Source organism: Mobula birostris, chromosome 8 (assembly GCF_030028105.1).
Source record: "Mobula birostris isolate sMobBir1 chromosome 8, sMobBir1.hap1, whole genome shotgun sequence".
Classification (NCBI taxonomy): domain Eukaryota; kingdom Metazoa; phylum Chordata; class Chondrichthyes; order Myliobatiformes; family Myliobatidae; genus Mobula; species Mobula birostris.
The window spans coordinates 62,367,628-62,390,022 of record NC_092377.1 but is presented as its reverse complement, the minus strand read 5'-3'; the positions used below and the strand labels follow the sequence as shown (position 1 = coordinate 62,390,022).

Sequence of the window (22,395 nt, the reverse complement as noted above, 5' to 3'; positions counted from 1 at the left end):
GAATTAAGACTCTCCTCTGCTTCCTCCATTTCAGCTTACTCAATCTTTCCAGCAATGTGGTGACCATAACTCTTTTATGTATTGTATGTATATAGTTTTAGCATAACATCTCTGCTCTTATATTCTATGCCTTAACTAATAAAGGGAAACATCACCTATGACTTTTTAACCTCGTTATTGATCTGTACCATTGCAGGATCTGTTGATTTTTATGACCAAGTCCCTTAGTTCTTACACATTCCTCAGTTTTTTCCTATTTATTGTTTATTTCATTGTCTTGTTACATACCCAGACTATCTGTATCTTCTGGCAGTTTAACGTTTTCCTTCTGACTGGCAATCACGGAACCTGTTTTTTGTGTCGTGCCTCCTACATTTAAGTCTGAATCATGAAAAGACTCTGTGCTGAGCCCTGTGGCACGCCACTGGTAACAGTCTGCCAGTCACAAATTACTACTACTACGTCGACTCAGGCCTTGGGGGCAGGCGTCGGGCACGATGACGGACTCTCCACTTCTCCCTCTCCCTCATCCTCATCGGTGTGTTCAGTTCATCTATATTAGCTGCGCCACTGTCTTTTAGGAATATGTTGACCATAGTCTTGGGAGGGCACCCAGGGTTCATCCTTCCATGCTTGGGCTCCCATATGATGACTAGGCTGGCAGGTAGCTCGGGGTGGCATAGATTGTGCCCCGCTAGTTGCAGTCTTCTCACCTCGATTTTAGTGGTGAGCATCGCTAAGTCGTCATAGAGCTCGACGTTTGTCATGTGCTGTTGCCAACTCACGTCAAGAGCCATCTGGAGCATCACAAAAAAAGCCATCAACCTCAGCCCTTGGCTTCCTGGGCCATTTTCAGATCCAATTTGTCACTTTCCATTGGTTCCTTTGATTTTTTAAATTACCTTTTCCGCCCAATTTGCCAAGTGATCCCATGTCACACTCTAGCTAAAATCCATGAGGTCTAATTCTGACCTTATTTGCCTGAAAAAAAACTATGAAATGAACTCAGAAAATGTTGGAAATAGTCTTTAAGTCAAGCAGTATCTGAAAGAAATGACTTCCTGTTGTGGTTGATCACACCAGTACTTTTTCTCATACTGGCACTTCTCTGGATTAATTTGCAAAGGCCCCTTTTAATTCCACTCCTCAACATCCTGTTATCTTCGGGTCTTATGCTGTAGCAAGCTCTTGTATCCCAACATAAGCTTACCTTTCTTCTTGTGTTTTATCCTCCCTCAATGCATGTGGCTGTCTGGGATGCTGTTTATTCTTTGTGGGGGAAATGTTTATCCTGAACCCCTTGTATTGCTTTTGTATCTATTTCTCATCAATTTATCTTCAGATAGCCATCTAGTGCACTTGTGCAAAATCACTTCCCAGCCTACTGAAATTGCCCTGGTGCTCTAGCAACTGGCTGAGGTTTACTGATGACTTTGGAATTTAACTTCCATGGACTGTGTGGAAGTTTATAATCTACTCTCTGCATCAGGGGTCAGCAACCTTTTTGCCTCTGTGGGCCGGATCGCGTATTAATGAACAGATAAATGCCAAAAAAAAGCTTGAAATATGGGAATTATCCATTTAAATACATCTAGTTATGTTTTGCCTCAAATTAATAATGAATAACGCATGCTAGAAAATCATTTGTGCTTAAGGTTGCCTACCTCTGCTCTACATTATACTGCCCCTTTTTCATTCAGTTTGAATGACTCTACTAACATGATCTCTTTCACAGCTATTATGCTTTACATAACCAATAATGCCATCTCAGTACACGTTTTCAAAACCCCACCACTCCTTTACCCTCTCATCTGAAAACCATGCAATAAAGATAGTTACACGCCAGTTCCACCCCTCTTTAGGCATTGTTTCAGAATTAATTTAAATGCCTATCTTTAACTCATCTGCTCATTAAATACACTCATGGTATTTGGGTATAGACACCATGAAGTTTGACTTTGTTGTCAGTATTTTTGTACTTTGTTTTCTGTGCTTTTCTAACCTTCAAATTTTCTGTCTTCTGTTTCCACTTTTGTGTTGAACCTTCCATCCTTCTGCCGTGCCGTTTCAAAATTAAATCAAAAGTGCTGGAAACCAGGTCACAGGTCACATCTGTGGAGAAAGAAAAGCAGTCAATGTTCTGGGTTTATGACCTGCTTTCGGTTTTTGTTTCAAACTTTCCTAACAGCATTGCCCATCCAACCTGTGAGGAGATTAATGAGAATGTACTCAGCAAATAAGGTCATTTACTTTTTCCAAGTCCATTGATTGATAACATTATAAACTATATACAGCATTCAGTTTATCTTCTCCATTGATTGAAAACATTACAAATTTTATATATATATATATAGTTTATCATCTGCATTTATTATTCAACCTCAGATATGCAGATCTATTATCAGGGTAAAGGATCCAGGTTTAATTGCTCAAGAAAGTTGAGAAAGTTGATCATTAAGTACTAAACTAGTTTGATGTTCGTGTGAAAGTTACTTTATATAGAGAGTATATAGAACTCTGTGAAGAGAATATAAGTTAATCATCTCAAGGCAACCAGTAAAGATTCTTTTGGAGAATTGAATTAAGCCACAAAACAATTAAATCCCTTTTCTTGTATGTTAGCTATTCATTGCTGGCTGCCTTTGCTCCAGAGACAACAATTTTATATATGCCTTGTTGCACTTCTTGCCTATTTACCAGAGGTATCAGGAAGAGAGAATGAAAAAAATTAGCTTATCCATCTTTTCTCAACATTTTCTTATCTCCCTTTGTTAGGATTTTTGAGTGTATTATAGATGTAGTACTATCCTTCTTGTATATCATCTCTGTAATTTGAAATATTAGCTGTTGATATTCCTGAGTTGAAATTAACCATCTTCTTTGGTTGTAATTTGAGGCTGATTTCACTCTGCAAGATCTGGCTATATAATTATCACTTCATCAGGTGGCTAAGGACATTTGCACCAATTTCTATGTAATCAAGTTTGACATTGCAGTTCATAACAGCAGCTGAACCATGTGACACACATCAAAGTTGCTGGTGAACACAGCAGGCCGGGCAGCATCTCTAGGAAGAGGTACAGTCGACGTTTCAGGCCGAGACCCTTCATCAGGACTAACTTCCTTCAGTTAGTCCTGACGAAGGGTCTCGGGCTGAACCATCAACTGTACCTCTTCCTAGAGATACTGCCTGGCCTGCTGCATTCACCAGCAACTTTGATGTGTGTTGCTTGAATTTCCAGCATCTGCAGAATTCCTGTTGTTTGCGTGCTGAACCATGTGATCTTAGTTTTCTAAATTGTCTTGTAACTTTGCTCATTTCATGCTTTTTCCAAATTAATAATATCATCAATTAGATTTGGGTGGGAATCCAACATAACGCTCTCTGTGTTTGACAGGCAACAAGGAAGTGTTTTGACAAAAGGTGATATTTTACAACTTAAGGAGGTTTACAAGTGGATAACCCACCCTCTGCTTTCCGAAGAGCTGGGTGTTCCTGTGGATGTGAAGGTAATATTTTAATTTCTACCTTGTACTTTGGCAGTGCTCAAGTTCAATGTGTTAAAATGTGAAAAAGCAGTGAAATGTGTAACTGAAGTAGAATAGCTGAACTTGAGCTATTGAATAATTAAATTTGACTGAATAGTTGAGGACTAAGAGATCATGAATGGTTAACAAAAAAATAAGTAAGAGCTTTTCCAAGGGAAAAACAATTCTCTGCTTTTTGTAATATTTTTAAAATAGAACTAAATTGGCTTTATTTTGTCTTTGATTAATAATTGTGTTGAAATTATTATCTTGTCTGATTAAGGACACTTAGTTTGTTTCAATAACTAGAGTTTATTCGAAGTGAGCGTGATCTTTGCTCATCCTGAAACTGATGGAGATTGCCATTTTCTGTAAGTTGCCCTATTTGCTATTTTTCCTACATCATACAACATCAAAAGTATCACATTTAAAATAGACAAATCTGTCAGTGTTATGGAGGCTACAGTCATGTTCAGTACTATTTTGAACCAGTGCATTTTGTATTGATTAACATAATTCTTCGTAATTACTTCCTGACTGTCCTGATGAAGGGTCTCGCCCTGAAATGTCAACCCTTTATTCCTTTGCACAGATGTTCACTGATCTGCTGAGTTCTTCCAGCATGTTATGTACTTTACTCTGGATTTTTAGCATTTACAGAATCTCTTGTGTTTATGATTACTTCTGATAATGTCAATTCATAATTGACACCACCGTAGTTGGCTGGAGATACGTATACATCTGCAAACATCCTAATACTGTACTTGTATTACACTCTGCAAATGCAGCATGTTGAAAACCTTATTCCCTGCTGAAAATTGATTTCTGCACAATAAATTATGTTTGATACCTATATAAAGTATTCACCTGCATGAACTGATAATTTAAAAAAAAATAGTACACTTTTGTATGTGCATGTTAACAAAAGTGATGGAAGACACAAAGCATTCCAGAGGAGAGACTGAGTCGCCTGGCACTGTACTCACTGGAATTCAAAACAATGAGAGGAAATCTTATGGAAACATAAAATTATGAAAGGAATAGATAAGATAGAGGCAGGAAAGTCATTTACACTGATAGGTGAGTCGAGAACTAGGGGACATAGCCTCAAAATTCAGGGAGTAGATTTAGGGTGGAGATGAGGAGGAACTGCTTTTCCCAGAGAGTGGTGAATCTGTGGAATTCTCTGCCCAATGAAGCAGTGGAGGCTACCTCCGTAGATATATTTAAGACAAGGTTGGACAGAATTTTGGATAGTAGGGGAATTAAGGGTTATGGGGAAAAGGCAGGTAGGTGGAGATGAGTCCATGGCCAGATTAGCCATGATCTTTTTGAATGGCGGAGCAGGCTTGATGGGCCAGGTGGCCTACTCCTGCTCTTACTTCTTATGTTCTTATGTTCCCTTCAGTTATTTTATGTTGGTTTTAATATTCCATGTAAACTTCAGCTGTGCCCACCTTAGCACTTGGGTCTTTTAAAGCAAAAAGAAACTACAAATGCTGGAAATCTGAAATAAAATAGAAGGTGTCTGAAACATTGGTCAGGTCAGGCAGCATCTGTGGAGGCAAAAATAAAATTAATATTGCCTGCAACACACACATAAAATGCTGGTGAACGCAGCAGGCCAGGCAGCATCTATAGGAAGAGGTACGGTCGACGTTTCAAGCCGAGACCCTTCATCAGGACTAACTGAAGGAAGAGATAGTAAGAGATCTCTTAGTATCTCTTCTTTCAGTTAGTCCTGACGAAGGGTCTCGAACCGAAATGTGGACTGTACCTCTTCCTATAGATGCTGCCTGGCCTGCTGCGTTCCACCAGCATTTTATGTGTGTGTTGCTTGAAATTCCAGCATCTGCAGATTTCCTCATGTTTGCATTAATATTTCCTGATCATTGGTTCAACCCGAAATGTCAGCTATTCCTTTGCCTCCACAGTTGTTGCTTGACCCCTAAGTTCTTCCAGACGCCAATATCTGAAGTCTTTTGTGACCTTAACATTTCGGGTACTTGTCTCTCCACCAATCCCTCAATGGTTTCAAAAGGAGTTCACAGTATCACTGATGCAGTGTCTGGTAGAACTTCATTATAGGATTACATGCATGCTAATCAACACGCAATATATCTCACATTTGACATACCAAATCAAAAGTCTGATCATACGTGATAGAGGACAATTAAATGGCTAATGAAGAACAACTCCAAGAACAACTGCATCGAACACAATGACAGGGCCAAGCACATGAGTCTGAAGATAAGGCTGAGGCATTTTCAACCTGTTCAGCCAGGTGTGTCAAGCGAATAATCTGTCTTGGCTTCATCCTAAAGTCCCAACTTTCACAGAAACCAGTCTTCATCCAGTTCAGTTCTATGAAACCAGAAGTGGTTGGGAGCTGAAAGCATCAGATACAACAAAGGTTATGTAACCAGTCAATGTGTTAGCTGTAGGTCTAAAGAACTTGTCTAGAACTCTAGGCTATCTCAAGCCAAGTTGTACCAGTGCAGTTATAATATTAGCATCTACCCAACAAAGTGGAAATTATTTTTTTTAAAAAGCAAAATGAATCCAGCTAATTAGCATCCTGTTAGGTCAATGGTTAATTTGCAAAGTGATCATGGGTGCCACTTGCAATGTAATGAGATAATGCTTAAGAACACTACCATTTGCGAGTTCATACTAAGCCACATGTCATCCAACCTAATTCAAAATATTTTATGTTGCGTCATCGTCAGTGAGTCCATATCCCAGAAATGCCAACAGTACCTACACCAGTTGGAAAAGTGTGATATAAGGTGTTTTTTAACAATACATCAAGCGTGTTTCGAAATGGGCATGAAATGCCATATTCTTTTTTTTTGAAAAAAAGCAGCCATTTTCTCCTTGATTACCAGAATTCAGTTTTGTAGCAGGACAGGTATACTTGACTGTAATCTTCATTTGCCTCCAAAAGAGCAAAACACAGTAAACCAGATCTACTGTGCATGTGGGATAATCAATTCAAAAAGTACTTTTTACAAAATACTGTCTTGTGTACTGAGTGTGGGAATATGAATTTGTGTCTGAAGGATTAATTACCTGTTGATGCCTCTCCTTCTTTGTTGAGGACTAGTTTCTTTCTATGCAGAAAACAATAAATACTCCTACCCATTAGTCTCTTGTATCATTCTGCACATGCTTGCTCTCAAGGACGAGAAGTATAGATGTCACTCACTACCCCTAATACTAAACACAAGAAATTCTGCAGGTGCTGGAAATCCAGCACAACACAATATACTGGAGGAACTCAGCAGCTCAGGCAGCATCAATGGAAATGAATAAACAGTCGAGTGACTTTGTGTTTTTTTTTCCTCCTGGTTTTTGAGCTTTGAATGTCTTCTTTATGTATTGTGGAGTAAAAATTCAGAACAAACTTTAAAGCTTTAATGTTGTTAGAATTTTTTAAATTGTGATGCTCGTTACTAACCTAGGGCCACAGTATGTCGTGACTGCTTCAGACCAACGAAAAACAAGCAGGTAATTTTTCTATGCCATTTTAATGCAGAAAATGTAGCAGTAGTAATGGTAGAGGAAATTTCTGTGGCTCTAAATTGATTTCATAAACAACGTTACTGACATTTAATTTGGTTATAGTTATTATGTCTTCATAATATATAAAGAGGGAAGCAAATATACTGGATTGCAAGGTGGACAATTTTGAAGGTATATGTAATTGTTTGCCAAAAATAGAATTTCCATGAACCAACGATTCAGTGTATTTTTTGAAGAGGACTAGTTTACACCCTCTGAGAGGCAGTTGCTATTATTTAGCAAAAAATAAAGCACAGATGTCTAAGGATGGTTAGAAACTGAATGAGAAGGCGTACAAAAGTACAAAAGCCAGCAGTAGGCCTGATGATTGTGAGAGATACAAACAGCACAGAATTTGCAGACCAAGTAGAGAGAGCTGCAGTAAGGAAGTGTGAAGCAAAATCTGTCTGTTAATAAGGAGACCAAAATTATATACAGTACAGTACTTCAGATGCAGTCTCACCAAAGCTGTTGGCACCTGTATATGACCTCTCCACATGTATACACTATCCTTTTTGCAAAAAAACACCAACATTCAATTTTTCCTGCTTACTTATTGTAAAGATTATCTAATTTAAAATAGAAAATAAATTGGAGTTTCATCTGCATTAAAGTTCTTTATTCTTCGTTATATGTGAATTGTGCTGCCTGTGGAACGCTCCAGGAATAGGGGCAGGATGGGAATTTTTTTAGATGAAGGCTCTGAGAATTGGCATTCTCTGAAAATCCCAGTAAGGTATTTCTCTGGATTACAGACTAAGTGTGAATTAGACTTGATTGCTAAGTCATGTGACTTGTTAGCAATGTTGTGCTGGAATTGAACTTGAGGTAATACATTTTGCCACATCCTGTACAGATGCTAAGGTTCTGAGAACCAATTAGAGCGGAAGTTTCTCTTTCAGTCCATTTTCACTAGAATGGCAGTGATGAAAGCTTTGGAGAAGATAAAAGATGATGACTTCCTTAAGTGAGTATTGACTAATATTTTGATGAGCAAAATTTATTTTGTGTTTCTTAGTAAATGGGGAGTTCATGTACCGTAGAGATACAAAGATAAGTTAATGATATACGTACTTTTAGTAATGAACAAATATTCTGAGGAAAATTCCAGACAAAGAAAAACACTTGTGCAGTGAAAAATCAGAGGACATAGAAAAGTCATTTATACAAAATAAATTAATAATATAAAATCAATGGAGTGTGTTACAGAGTTTGAACCAACTGTAAACATTGCAAAATTAAATTCAAATACAAGATCATTAGAATTGCAACGATGGCCACTTTCCACTCTGTCCGAGGACTGTCAAGTAAGATGGTGTCAAGTTATTTTGCTGAGCACCAATTTAGAGTTAGCTATGATTTCCAGCTAAACCTTGGTGAAGCTAAGGGAATTGCCTTTGAACTCTGTTTTCTGCCTTTGATCTTGGCCGTCATCTCTGCAGTTCTCCGTAGTCTGCACAGAACACCAGGCTGTAAGTTGAATTTCTTCTTTTGTCCATCACAAGAACCCTGTATATGATCAACTTTTACACTTACTCAGGACACCTGCTACCAAAATCTTTATCTGTTTTTATGTCCTCTCCAAAGCCAAATATTTCAGTAGTTTCCCATCCTCCTCCTTTCATCAACTATGGCATCAAAAATGTTTCTGCCTGAATTTTATTCTTATACATATCATAATCACTTATCACTCCTGCAATTGTAGACATATTTCAGCTGCAGAAGCTTTGACACAATTCTCTTTTATCTCTCCAAACTCCAATCCCAGCCCTTGAATATCCATATTATTTCAAAATCTCTTTTCATATCCACTTCCTCATTGCATTCCTCATCTGCCTCCTTCTATCCACCATTAGTGTCTGTGCCTCTGTCAAGACCTTACACCTTTCTGTAACTCATTAGAATGCATTTCTTTGCACACTCTTACCTTCATTAGTTCTTTGGCTTGGGTGCATTCCATTCTCACACTGCTGAACAAAGGTTCATTTATTATCGAAGTATGTATCCATAAACAACTCTGAGACTTGTCTTCTGCAGATTGCCGTGAAGCAAAGGAAGAACATGAAAGTCGTTCAGAGAGAAACAGCAAACCCAATCCCCCCCGCACAAAAAAAGAACGGTATCCCGCTCATCGCTCCCCAAATCCCCCTGCCCCACACAAAATGCAACAAGAACATCAACTCCCCCCCAACCCCCCTCCCTGCACAAAACGGAACAAGAACGTTGACCCTAAGCCCCCTTCCTGCACAAAACAGAATAAGAACATCGACCCTAAACCCCCTCCCCCACACAAAACAGAACAAGAACATCGACCCTAAACCCCCCTCCCTGCACAAAACAGAACAAGAACATTGACTCTAAACCCCCCTCCCTGCACAAAACAGAACAAGAAAATCGACCCTAAACCCCCTCCCTGCACAAAACGGAACAAGAACATCGACCCTAAACCCCCTCCCTGCACAAAATGAAACAAGAACATTGACCCTAAACCCCCTCCCTGCACAAAACGGAACAAGAAAATCGACCCTAAACCCCCTCCCTGCACAAAACGGAACAAGAACATCGACCCTAAACCCCTCTTCCTGCACAAAACAGAACAAGAACATTGACCCTAACAACAGGAATTCTGCAGATGCTGGAAATTCAAGCAACACACATCAAAGTTGCTGGTGAACGCAGCAGGCCAGGCAGCATCTCTAGGAAGAGGTACAGTCAACGTTTCAGGCCGAGACCCTTCGTCAGGACTAACTGAAGGAAGTTAAGTTAGTCCTGACGAAGGGTCTCGGCCTGAAATGTCAACTGTACCTCTTCCTCGAGATGCTGCCTGGCCTGCTGCGTTCACCAGCAACTTTGACATTGACCCTAAGCCCCCTCTCCCTGCACAAAACACAACAAGAACATCGACCCTAAACCTCCTCCCTGCACGAAACGGAACAAGAACATCGACCCTAAACCTCCTCCCTGCACAAAACGGAACAAGAACATCGACGCTAAACCCCCTCCCTGCACAAAATGGAACAAGAACATCGACCCTAAACCCCCCTCCCCCACACAAAACACAACAAGAACATCGACCCTAAACCCCTCCCTCACACAAAACGGAACAAGAACATTGACCTTAAACCTCCTCCCTGCCCAAAACAGAACAAGAACATCGATCCTAAACCCCCTTCCCTGCACAAAATGGAAAAAGAACATCAAAATCCCCAAACAACCCCTCCCTGCACAGAAAAACAAACGGAACGCAACAAAAACATCACTCCCCCCCCCCCATGCCCCTTCCATTTGCACAACAAAACAGAAGAGGAATGGGCGAGAAACACAGAATATAAAAATCGTGGAAAAAATCCACGGTGCATAAACGCAATAGTAATCCATAAACACAGAACCACAGTAACATCTTCCATCATCACTGACATAACTGAAAGAGAGGGACACCACACAAATGCTGAGAGGCCTACCCACCTGCCACAGTGAGCCACACAGCAATAGGCCAGTCTCAGACTCCTTCTCGGCAGTGATCAAAAGGCAGGCAGTCCGCGCTGAACTCTCACTCGCCTTGATGTCTCAGTCATTCTCAATGCTTTAGTCAGCGATTAATGGACACTTTAAATGGCAAAATGGAGTCAAATAACGGTTCATGTCCCATCTCTAAATTTCTTTGCATTGTTCTGATACCAAGTGCAATTTGTTTGAGGCCCACAATTGAAAATGTAGTTATCAGTTCTACAGCTACGGACTTCTGCAAAGCAAACCAGGTAGGTAGGGAGGGAGGAACAACAATAGTGTGCAGGCTCTGAAGCAAAACAACTTGTTATGGATTTGTGCCAGCAAAAGACTAATTTCCTCTCAAACCATCTCAAGTAAAGAAATTATTTGATTGCAAGGAAAATTTTTAAATGGTGACTCTGAAGATTGGAAATCCTAGAGAAACTTTCTGTATAGATATAGATATTAATGCTATCTTCATACAAATAGAAAGAATTTTGTATTTGATTTGACAAAATAATTGGGATAAGCTATTTGTACTGAATCAACATCAGTTTGAATCTGAGCAAATCCTGGGCAACTTTCTAAGCTGAAGTTTGAAATGATTTTGAAAAGTAGCTTATTCAGATAAATTGATTTAACTATACATGTAACGAAATGTACACCTGAATTTTGTGTGTTTAACATCTCCAATTCATTATTTTTATCTTTGACAGACAGTTTCCTTATAAGCTTGAAGCACCTAAAGGCTCTTGTATTGTTCAGGAAATTCAGTGCACACATAATTCGGTCTATGTGGCAGGTAGGATAGTGCAACAATTACTTCTTAAATCCCCTCCCTTCTGGCATATACAGTGGCATGCAAAAGTTTGGGCACCCTGGTCAAAATTTCTGTTACTGTGAATAGCTAAGTGAGTAAAAGATGAACTGATCTCCAAAAGACATAAAGTTAAAGATGACACATTCTTTTCAACATTTTAAGCAAGAGTAGTGTATAATTTTTTAGTACAATTTCAGAGTGAGAAAAAGGAAAGGAGCACCATGCAGAAGTTTGGGCACCCCAAGAGATTTGAGCTCTCAGATAACTTTTACCAAGGTCTCAGGCCTTAATTAGCTTGTTAGGGCTATGGCTTGTTCACAGTCGTTGTTAGGAAAGGCCAGGTGATGCAAATTTCAAAGCTTTATAAATACTCTGACTCCCAACAATCAGCAGCCATGGGCTCCTCTAAGCAACTGCCTAGCACTCTGAAAATTAAATGATGCCCACAAATCCGGAGAAGGCTATAAGAGGATAGCAAAGTGTTTTCTATAGCCGTTTCCTCAGTTCGTGATATAATTAAGAAATGGCAGTTAACAGGAATGGTGGAGGTCAAGTTGAGGTCTGGAAGACCAAGAAAACTTTCCGAGAGAACTGCTCGTAGGATTGCTAGAAAGGCAAATCAAAATCCCGGTTTGACTGCAAAAGACCTTCAGGAAGATTTAGCAGACTCTGGAGTGGTGGTGCACTGTTCTATTGTGCAGCGAGACCTGCACAAATATGACCTTCATGGAAGAGTCATCAGAAAACCTTTCCTGCATCCTCACCACAAAAATCAGCGTCATAAGTTTGCAAAGGAACATCTAAACAAGCCTGATTCGTTTTGGAAACAAGTCCTGTGGACTGATGAAGTTAAAATAGAACTTTTTGGCTGCAATGAGCAAAGGTATGTTTGGAGAAAAAAAAGGGTGCAGAATTTCATGAAAAGAACACCTCTCCAACTGTTAAGCACAGGGGTGGATCAATCATGCTTTGGGCTTGTGTTGCAGCCAGTGGCATAGGGAACATTTCACTGGTAGAGGGAAGAATAAATTCAATTAAATACCAGCAAATTCTGGAAGCAAACATCACACTGTCTGTAAAAGAGCTGAAGATGAAAAGAGGATGGCTTCTACAACAGGATAATGATCCTAAACACACCTCAAAACCCAGAATGGACTACTTCAAGAGGCGCAGGCTGAAGGTTTTGCCTGGCCGGTTATGGCTTATTGTTGTTCTGAAACACATTGTACCTTTTGAGCAGTGGAAATTAAAGTTTTATCTGTATTTTCAGTTTTGTATTTAGACAGGATTCATTGCTATGAATTTTGGATCTGAAATTTGGCAAATACTTCCCTCTCTCTCCTCCCATGAGAGTTATTTCTAGAGGTTAATGAGTTTATCCTCATTTCTTTTTGTCATCAGGCCGATATAACAAGTTCTCCAGAACTCTACCACAGACTCCTTGGGTAATAGATGGAGAGAGAAAAATGGAATCCTCTGTAGAAGAACTTATAGGATTGCCTTTGAAGAAAATGTTTGAAGTGGACAGTAAGTTAATTGCATAGGTGAAATGCTTAAACGATGCATGTTTTCTGGTTCAACTTTCTAGATTATTCCTCCTCTCTCTTATACGCAGTCACATGCATATGCACCACATACCACAATGATGGCGGATTTCTTTCTAATTCCAAGTTTGTGATAGGGCAGGCTGTCTCATTTTCCCTGTGTAAAGTAATTTTTTCTTGTTGGCGCACACGGTCAATAGGTTGAAATCAAACCACTGAATAACTGAATTCATGCTAAACGTTAAGGTTTACAGAAGCAAAGAGCTGAGGTTCTGCTGCTGTCTTTTTCAGTCGTGAGACTGCACGAAAGTTTTAGGTCAGTCCGGTAACACTGACTTTTATTTGAGTCAAGGACCCTATTATGCTCTATAACAGCAATTTTGACTATATGAAGTTTTCTTTATGTATGTGTTTATTGCCTGGAGCATTTAAGGAATCTATCAAATAGAGTGCTGATGCTGATGGATCTATACAGAACTCCTGGCGTTACACCATTCAGACTGATATCGATCCTAGATTTGCAATTAAAAAGAAATTTGCTATCATTGCGATATACATCTGGCATTGCCCCCACATTGAGTGTGGAGTTCAAAACCTTGTTAAATCTCATCCTGTGAACTCGGAATTTTTTAAACATTTTTTGCTTTAATTTAATGTTTTTATTTATCAATAGATTATTGTCTTAATTTTATTTTTTCTTAATTTTATTTGATTCTATCTTCATGTTTTCTTTATGCATAACATTGCTTAATAAAGACTTTGAAACAAAAAATGAGATTTGGAAAACTTCTGTTCCTGCAGATTTTAATTTTTCATCTTCGGGAAGGGAAGATGTTGATGTAAGAGCCTTGGGAAATGGTAAATATGTTTTGGTATTGTATGATCTACTTTGTAATAACTGCAGTCGGTGCAAGTTTGGGATTGAACAGCAATCTATTAAGGCTAAAAATACAAAAGATAATTTTATAAATAGCATGAGATATATAGATTCATAGAAAAGTACAGCACAGAAACAGGCCCTTTGGCCTGTCGAGTCCGTGCTGAACCACTTAAAATGTCGACTCCCATCAACCTGAACTGGGCCGGTACCACAGACATCCATACCCGCTATTATCCAAACTTCTTTTAAAAGTTGAAATCGAACTCGCCTGTTTCACTTGTGCTGGCAGGAAGTTTCCCCTCAAGTTCCCCTTGAACTTTTCACCTTTCACCCTTAACCCGTGCCCTCTAGGTGTAAGACCACTCAACCTCAATGGAAAAAGCCAGCTTGCATTTACACTATTTATACCCTTCATAATTTTGTATACCTCTATCAAATCTCCTCTCAAATCTTTAAATTCCAAGTCCCAACCTATTCAATCTTTCACTATAACTCAGGTCCTCCTGACCCAACAGCATCCTTGTAAACTTTCTCTGTACTCTTTGAAATTTATTTACAACTTTCCTGTGGGTAGGTGACTGTGACTGTGCTAACTGTCAGGAAAAGTTAGAAATAAAGCAGTTGATGTTCACCTTCTACATTACAAAATGTGATTTAAATTACTGATGGAATGATGACCTTTTTTTAATCAGGAGGTTGTAGTTAAAAAGAGGATGAAGTGATGGTTCAGTTTTGGAATCTGGCATTCCTGTTTGGACTCCTCAGCTCTGTAAACTAGGAGATGCTAATTTGAATAGTACCAGCAACACTCACAACACGCTGGAGGAACTCAGCAGGTCGGGCAGCATCCGTAGAAACGATCAGTCAACGTTTCGGGCCAGAACCCTTCATCAGGACTGGCGAAGACTAGTGTGTCCTGACGAAGGGTTCCGACCCGAAACGTTGACTGATCATTTCCACGGAGGCTGCCTGACCAGCTGAGTTCCTCCAGTGTGTTGTGAGTGTTGCTTTGACCCCAGCATCTACAGAGTATTTTGTGTTGAATAGTGCCAGAGTTTGAGGACAGATGTATTAGCTTGGTTTGTGACCATTTGAGATTTAAAAGGTGGTAGGTTTATCTGATCGAGCTATTTGAAATGGTAAATGACTTTGATAGGGAAGAAGTACAGAAAGTGTGTCCACTAGTTAAGATCAGTAAGAAAAAGCTATCTTAAAATTAAGAGTTGGTCCTTTTAGGACTGAAATTGGGGAAAATCTTTTTCCACACAGGCCGGTGGAAATTTGGAACTCACTCACTCAAAAGCAAGTGGAAAGGGAGCTTTAGATTAGATTGAAATAGATTTAGATTTGATAAATGTCTTCAGGGTCTGGGTCAAAGACAGGTAAATGGGGTTGAAGTACAGATTAGACACTATCTAACTCAAAGATTCAAAGTGCATTTACTTTCAAAGAATGTACAAATTACACGACCTTGAGATTTGTTTGCTTCACAGGCATTGGCAGAGCAGGGAACCTGAAAGAACCCAATTAATAAAACCCCCAGAGAAAGGGGAAAAAAGCAGAAAACAAATCATGCAAACAATAGAAGCGAGCAACAACAGCAGCGTTCTGAACCAAATTGATTCATTAAATCCAAATCACCGGAGCAGCTCAGAGTAGGCCCGAAGCCTTTGTAATTCAGTTCATTATATTAGTGGGGCAAGTCACTGCAAAGTTCGCAGACACAAAGCACAGGAGCTGGGGGCAGTCTCACACAGCCTTGGCGCCATGAAGAGAGGAGCCTCCAGACTATCTTGGCTGGCATTTAAATTGTCCAAACCTCACACTAGGAACCGGGCACCACCACGACGAATTGTTTCATGCCTAGATTTTGCTGCCGGAGAGTGAACAGTGAATCATTTTCCCTTCTGTATCCGAGCAAGTCAGAGGAAAGGAACTCCCTAATTCCAAGGGTTTGCTGATATCATTGTAGGTTATTGCTTGTGTGATATTTTATATAGTACAACATGCTAATTTTAATACTATATTAGAAAACATTATTAGATAATTAGCAAAACACATTTGAAACATTAGCAAAATACATTTGAAACATTTTATTGTTCATGGTTTATTGCTTGAGGAGGAGAAATCCCTGAACAAAGTAAATCAGAATGGAGTTGAGATGGAAAGCAAAAACGCAGCTTAATTTTTAGCCAATTCTGAGGTAGATTTTGTCGTTGAGGGACAGCCCCCTTCCCCTTTTCCTGTAATTAAATATAGCATGTCTTCATAAAATGAAGACAGAAAGAAACTGAATGCCATGTTTTAAAAGTTATTTTAAAGAGCTTCTTGCAGCATTTATTATGAAATGAGTATATTTGTAAACGGCTGACCTACTGCAGAATACTCCACAGTTTTGAGTACTGTAATGCTCTTTCTGATATCTGGAAATTCATAAGCCTTTGAATTACTGATAAAGTTTTACTCACTGGCATTTTGTAGACAAATAAAGCAGTTGAGTTGGACAAAAGAAAGAGCCACAAATAATAATAAATTTTAGTGAGATCTAATTACTGGCCAGGACAGCAGAAGCATTTTGCAGTTCTTACTCAAACAGTGTACCAGGCCTTTGCAATGTGGTTTTGTCATCAATGTAGCATCTCATCTGAATAAGACAAATTCTGGCAGTGCAGTGCTAGAGTGCCAGCCTGGATTATGTGAGTTACTTGAGTTGCTGGACATTAGGGATTATTTGTAATAATTTATAACTTGAATACTTCGTCCAGTACAACTGGTAGAATACTGCATACTTGTCTTTTTTGTAGGTAGACCCTTTGCAATTGAACTGCTCAACCCACGTAAAACATCCTTTCTACAACAAGACATAAAAGAGCTTCAACAGGTAATTGAACTGAAGAAAATTATTTTCCTCAGCAGCTATGGTTGGTTTGCTTATCTGTGTACCTTCTCTGCACTTTACAGAAAATTAATAACTCTACTGATAAAATTCGAGTTCGGGATTTACAGATAGTGACCAGGTAAGCACATCCATTTTTCCAGGATCTAGATGGAAGTCTGAAATAGAATCACAGAAGGAGTCTATGCAGCTCATCATGCCTGTACCAACTGATAAAGAACTACCCGGCTTAATCCCAACTTCCAACACTGTGTCCACAGTCCTACAGGCCTCAGCTCTACAAGTACACATCAAAGTACTTGTTAGTGAGATGAGCATTTCTGCTTTTAGGTAGTGAGTTCTAGACCTGTACCATTCTATAACTGAAAGAAACTGTTAATTCACTCCCCTCTGATCCTACTAATTGCTTTAAATCTATATCCTTAGTTTCTCACCTCTCTACTAAGGGAAGCAGGTTTCTCCAAAGTATTTCACCTCATGGCCACACTTCCAATGCTTCCAACCTCCATATAAATCCCTTCTCTACCCTGTCCTGTAAAATTGCATCTTTCCTCTAAGGTGCTGACCAGAACATTGTGCATTGCTCAAACAGTAGTCTAAATGATGTTATATACAATTTCAGTACCACTCGCTGCTCTTGTATTCTAAATTTAAGCTGCATACTCTTTTAATCACACAATCGATCAATCTGGCTACATGTGAGGATTTATGAATGCACACTTCACCATTCTGTGATTTCTCCACATGGTCAATATTGTTGCATTTAATTCCCTTTGTTAATTATATCAACAAGTAACTTGTTCCCATGATTATTTGCTTAGGGAAGCGATAGGACATATGAAGGAAGGTGAAGAAGAGAAGACAAAATCATATAGTGCTCTAATTTGGACAGAGAAAGCCATAGAAAGGAACGATATAAATTTTCTCCAGGATATAAAGGTACAAAGAAAAACAATTGTCACTTAACTTCAGAATCACATAGTGCATGGGAATGTCAGCTCTCAAGGTCAATGTTACAATTTTGGTTTATAACTTACATCTATGTATCAGGTGTTATAACTTGAGCAGCAGTGTTGAAGGTGTGATCAGTAGAGTGAGAGTTAACATTTCTTGCTGCTTAGTTAAAAACTAGTGACCTTGGAACTTCTAAGTGCATCTAGAGTTATATATAGTCAATCAATTCTGATGGCATTAGGCTTGCCTTAATATTGGTGTGAAATGATACTAACAGCAAGTTTTTTTTTTAAATACAAGAAATCACCCAGTGAGGGTCATATTTCTCTGGGATTGGCCTACTGACAGTCTGGACATGAAAAGAAAGCAATACAGTAAAGGTTCAGTTATATCAGTTGACCTGATTTGAGCCTCTTCGTGCTGCCCGGATACCAGCACTGAAAAGCTGGGTATTGTAGTGTTCCTGGACTACTAGAATACTGGGCTTTTAGTGTAATGCTGAAAAGATGTTAACTCATTATTTGTATATTCTCATGAGGGATTTTGAATTGACACAAAGCCCACTGATTAGTCAGGGGAATCACAGTTTAGGAAAGGAAGCAGGCTCTATATTGACTGAGGAATTTAATGTGGCTGTTAAAGAGCACATTTCCAAAGTATTACAGTAAATAGTAAATGACATCATCAGATTTGGAAGGATAACTGATAGGTGATATTCAAATTGAAACATACAAAACAGAATGAGCAGTTTGAGAGAATGAACAGTTTTGTGTGTAATGTTAACCAAAACAGATATCCATTTGTTATATTGGGCACGTGGCCAAGTGATTAAGGCGTTCGTCTAGTGATCTGAAGGTCGCTAGTTCGAGCCTCAGCTGTGGCAACGTGTTTGTGTCCTTGAGCAAGGCACTTAACCACACATTGCTCTAGTGTCTGTGCGAGAAGTGGCACCCCACACAGACTTCCAATCTGCGCCTTGTAAGGCATGAAAATGCCCAACACAGGCCTCTCATGGTCTGAGTTGACATCCCCTCCCCTGTTATATTAAACAAAAATTTGTGATTTCAGAGGATATCTGTCCCTATATTGTAGGATGCAGTACTGTTGTCTATTAGTAAGAGTGTGACAAATTGCTGTAAAAATTAAATTAGTCGGATCCTGTCTCAAAACCATAGCATCTTATTGTCTAATATTCTGTACAGTTTTGGAAATGTGACATTTGCAGAATGCACAAATGGACAATGGAGATTGTATATTATATTATATCATAGACATTTATCAATCTCTGGATTTGCTAGGAGATGCATATTTTTATTTTACTTTAAAAATTATGAATTTTGTTATCTCTTTTAAGAGTTGAAGTGCTGCATTGATCTATACTCCCTTGCAAGAGATCTGTATTTACAGTATATTTTTTCAAAGATGAAGCTGTGTTTCTTCACAAACATGGAAACTTCAAAATAAATCCATCAAGTATCAAGGGACTCAGGTTATTATTAAATGGAAGCAAGTCAGACTGAAACTTTAATTGATCAAAATATTGGGAAAGAACAATGAATTTGACTGTATAAATGGGTTTGATTGAAACTATTCCCAGAATACAAAATGGGTTGAACAGTGTGGTGATGTAAAGGTAAATCAGTCTGATCTATCAAACCAAATAATTGTTAACCTTTTTGATTTTTAAAATGTATTTATGAACTTTGCCAAGTCTTTTTCTGAAGGACAACTTCCTGAAAATGTTAATTATACTAGAGAGTCCGGGTTTTGCATTAAAACAGTTTCTAAGATCTGAAATGTAGTAATTTTTGAAAGATTTATCTTTCAAAAATACATATATCTACAGGACCTAAAAATTGACCAGAGGACTCCGTTGAGAGTTCTTCACCGAAGACCCCTGGCCGTAAGGACACGGGTAATACACAACATGGAAGTAGAATACGTAGATCAACATCATTTTCGTCTTTATTTGAAGACTCAAGCTGGATCGTATCTTTTTTTTGCATGATAATAATATAAAATAACACTTCCAAAACTTTTTTTTAACCTGTCAGCGCATATGTATTAGTCTCAGTGATCAGACATGTTGGCAGTGGGTAATATGAAGTACTGTGGGCCATCAACAACAGCAGAAATGTACACGACTATGGTCAGTAATCCAGTGGTTTGATTACAGTGGAAGAGTTGCCTTGGTTCAATGAAGAGTGTAGGAAAGTGTACATGTAAAATAGAGGTGCCACGCTGGTGACCCTGCAGTAGAAGCTAAACAACAAAACTCCTTGCAATAGACAGTGCAAAGTGCTCAGACCCAACTTATCCAGTGCTGCTGCATCAACCTGTGAGTGATAGTGGACAATTTAAACGGCTAACACAAGAATGATGCTCCAAGAGCATTCCCATGTTATTGGTGAAGATGAATGAATGCTGAAGCATTCCAACTATATTTAACAGGAGTGTGCAGTGGCAAAGCTTTTCTGGTGCCAGGTGGGAAGCCCAACTGATCGAATCCTCTGTTGTATTTTTGATTCAATTGTCCTTTTTGGCTCAATGTTATACATTATCTGATTTCTAGCTTGGAAAAGCTGATTACTTTGAAAATATTCTATTTTATATTCTAGATTAAGCAGAAACCCAGCTTTAAATAACCTGACCTACTTAAAAATTATATTCACATTCTGCAAATTGTTTTGTATTTTTAAGACTTAAATGGCTACTCCTGAAACTTCATTGAAGTAAGCTTCATGCTGATTACATTAAGTATTTATTAACTATATTCTGCTGAACAGCAAAACATTTTTCTTAACTATTTGATAGCTACGTTAAAGAGTTTGTACATGGAGATTTTGGACGTACAAAGCCAAATCTAGGCACACTAATGAACACAACGACAGACATTCTTGAACTTGATGTGGAGGTATATTGTATGTTAATATTAAGAATTTGTGTGCTATGTGAGTTGGGCTCTTTTTTTAATACTTTGTCACAAAAGGGACAGCTTGCAATTTGAACTGTTCTTAAGTCTGGATATTGATTAATGTTTCAAAATGCAGATCACCTGGCTACAACTTGCTGATGCTGAGCATTATGAAGCAGATCTTGAATTCTAGCTCTAATATCTTGGGGGAATTTTTAATTGTGTCTGTGTTGGAAACATGGTAGATAATGTGTGGACAGTAAGTGAAACAAACAACTAGTTAATCTGTTATTGTTACATAACAGCAGGAGTGGACCCCAGGGCCCCTCTACCTGCTATTGAGTGTTATAGCTAATCTGATCAACTCAACTATCATACATTATCCCAATAACCCTGCAAGCCTGCATTTTTTCTTTAGTCCAAGAGTGTTTTTCTGTTGACCTTGATATTTTTGACTTACTAGAAAAGCTAACTGTGCATCCTATTGAGAAAAGCCATTTCTCATCTCAGAATAAAATGGTTGGTCCATTATCTTAAGACTACACCCTAGTTCTAGGTTTCCTCACCAAAGGAATCATCTTCACAGCATCTACCCTCTTGGGTTCACTCAGGAACTAATGTTTCAATGAGATAAACATGGAAACGTTGTCCAAAACTGCAGGAGATCCTTCTGCAGCTCCTCATAGTAGACAGCACACTTTCAGTAGTGTGCTAGATTGTTTGCCAGAATTCTGTTTTGTAACAAACATGCGCCTCAGGGTCACTTTGGCCATACTTCTATCTATCAGAGAATAGGTTTGCAACTTCTTTCAGTCGAGACTTAGTTTACAGTCAGATAAATTGGAAACATTTTGCAAAAATACAATATGCTGGGAATCGTCAGCAGTCAGATGAGGGAAATTGAACTGATGTGTTGTGTGGACGGTTTCAAATGTCAGTTTAGATTTTGTGATTTTCATGTCTTGGCCATTGCACACACTTTCAGTAACTTTTCTGTCTCCTTATCTCCTCTTGCTCTCTATCTCTTGCTGATTGTGTGAGCTGAATGTGCCCATGTTTACATATCCTTCAGTCTAGTTTCCATTTTGCTGAAAGATTACCTTGATTATTTGTACAGTAATAAATAGTAATTTATTGAATTTGTGGGTCACAGCCCAAGTGCACAGTGATTGTACTTGCAGCATGGGGTATTCAAACAATGAAAAAGACGTTGAACTAAGGCAGGAAAATGTAATATTCTGTTGATGTGAACCAGCGGAAAGCGATCCCAGGGTCAATGTGTGTTCAGGCAGTGAAGGACAGCAAGCAAAACAACCAACTGCAGAAATAAAACAATAATAAGTATGTGAGGAAGTTATGGTCAAGTGAAGTAGTGCACTAGTCAAACCACATGTACTGTGTCTACATCTAGTGATTGAACAAGGAGATATTCATTCTGTAAAGACTGTGCAGTGGTGAAAAACCACCAGGCAAGACAAAATCCTAACAAAATGTTGGCTTTTTAAGAAACGTCGGAAAGAAATATCGGAGAAATTTTTGAAGGTAGTGAGGTTTGTTAGAAAGGGAATTAAATGAAACTAACTCTGAAATATGAAAAGTCAAGATCACACACAATCAAGCTGGTAAAATGTAAATACTGGAAAAGTTTTGCCTCTTCATGTGTGTGTGGAATCCAAAGCCATGGCTCATCTAAGATTTGTCTGGATTTATTATGGGGTGGGGATGGAGACTGGAGGATCCTTCTACATGAATGAATTATGATTTATCAATAGGCCTCTCTATTTTCATCATCTTTGAAGAGAGCTC

The 22,395-nt window shown here is 38.8% G+C and overlaps 1 protein-coding gene across 3 annotated transcripts in view; it reads left to right on the top strand.

Moving 5' to 3' along the window:
* Window positions 1-22,395, top strand: part of pus10 (pseudouridine synthase 10) — a 54,427-nt gene that overhangs the window by 30,499 nt on the left and 1,533 nt on the right. For all 3 annotated transcript variants that reach the window (XM_072265285.1, XM_072265284.1, XM_072265283.1), the window contains exons 6-17: window positions 3,399-3,510; window positions 3,838-3,899; window positions 6,993-7,038; window positions 7,995-8,059; window positions 11,298-11,383; window positions 12,803-12,928; window positions 13,747-13,803; window positions 16,630-16,706; window positions 16,787-16,842; window positions 17,543-17,660; window positions 19,522-19,664; window positions 20,490-20,589. In XM_072265285.1, the coding sequence (XP_072121386.1) occupies window positions 3,399-3,510; window positions 3,838-3,899; window positions 6,993-7,038; window positions 7,995-8,059; window positions 11,298-11,383; window positions 12,803-12,928; window positions 13,747-13,803; window positions 16,630-16,706; window positions 16,787-16,842; window positions 17,543-17,660; window positions 19,522-19,664; window positions 20,490-20,589 (1,048 nt within the window). The remainder of the gene's footprint in view (window positions 1-3,398; window positions 3,511-3,837; window positions 3,900-6,992; window positions 7,039-7,994; window positions 8,060-11,297; window positions 11,384-12,802; window positions 12,929-13,746; window positions 13,804-16,629; window positions 16,707-16,786; window positions 16,843-17,542; window positions 17,661-19,521; window positions 19,665-20,489; window positions 20,590-22,395) is intronic.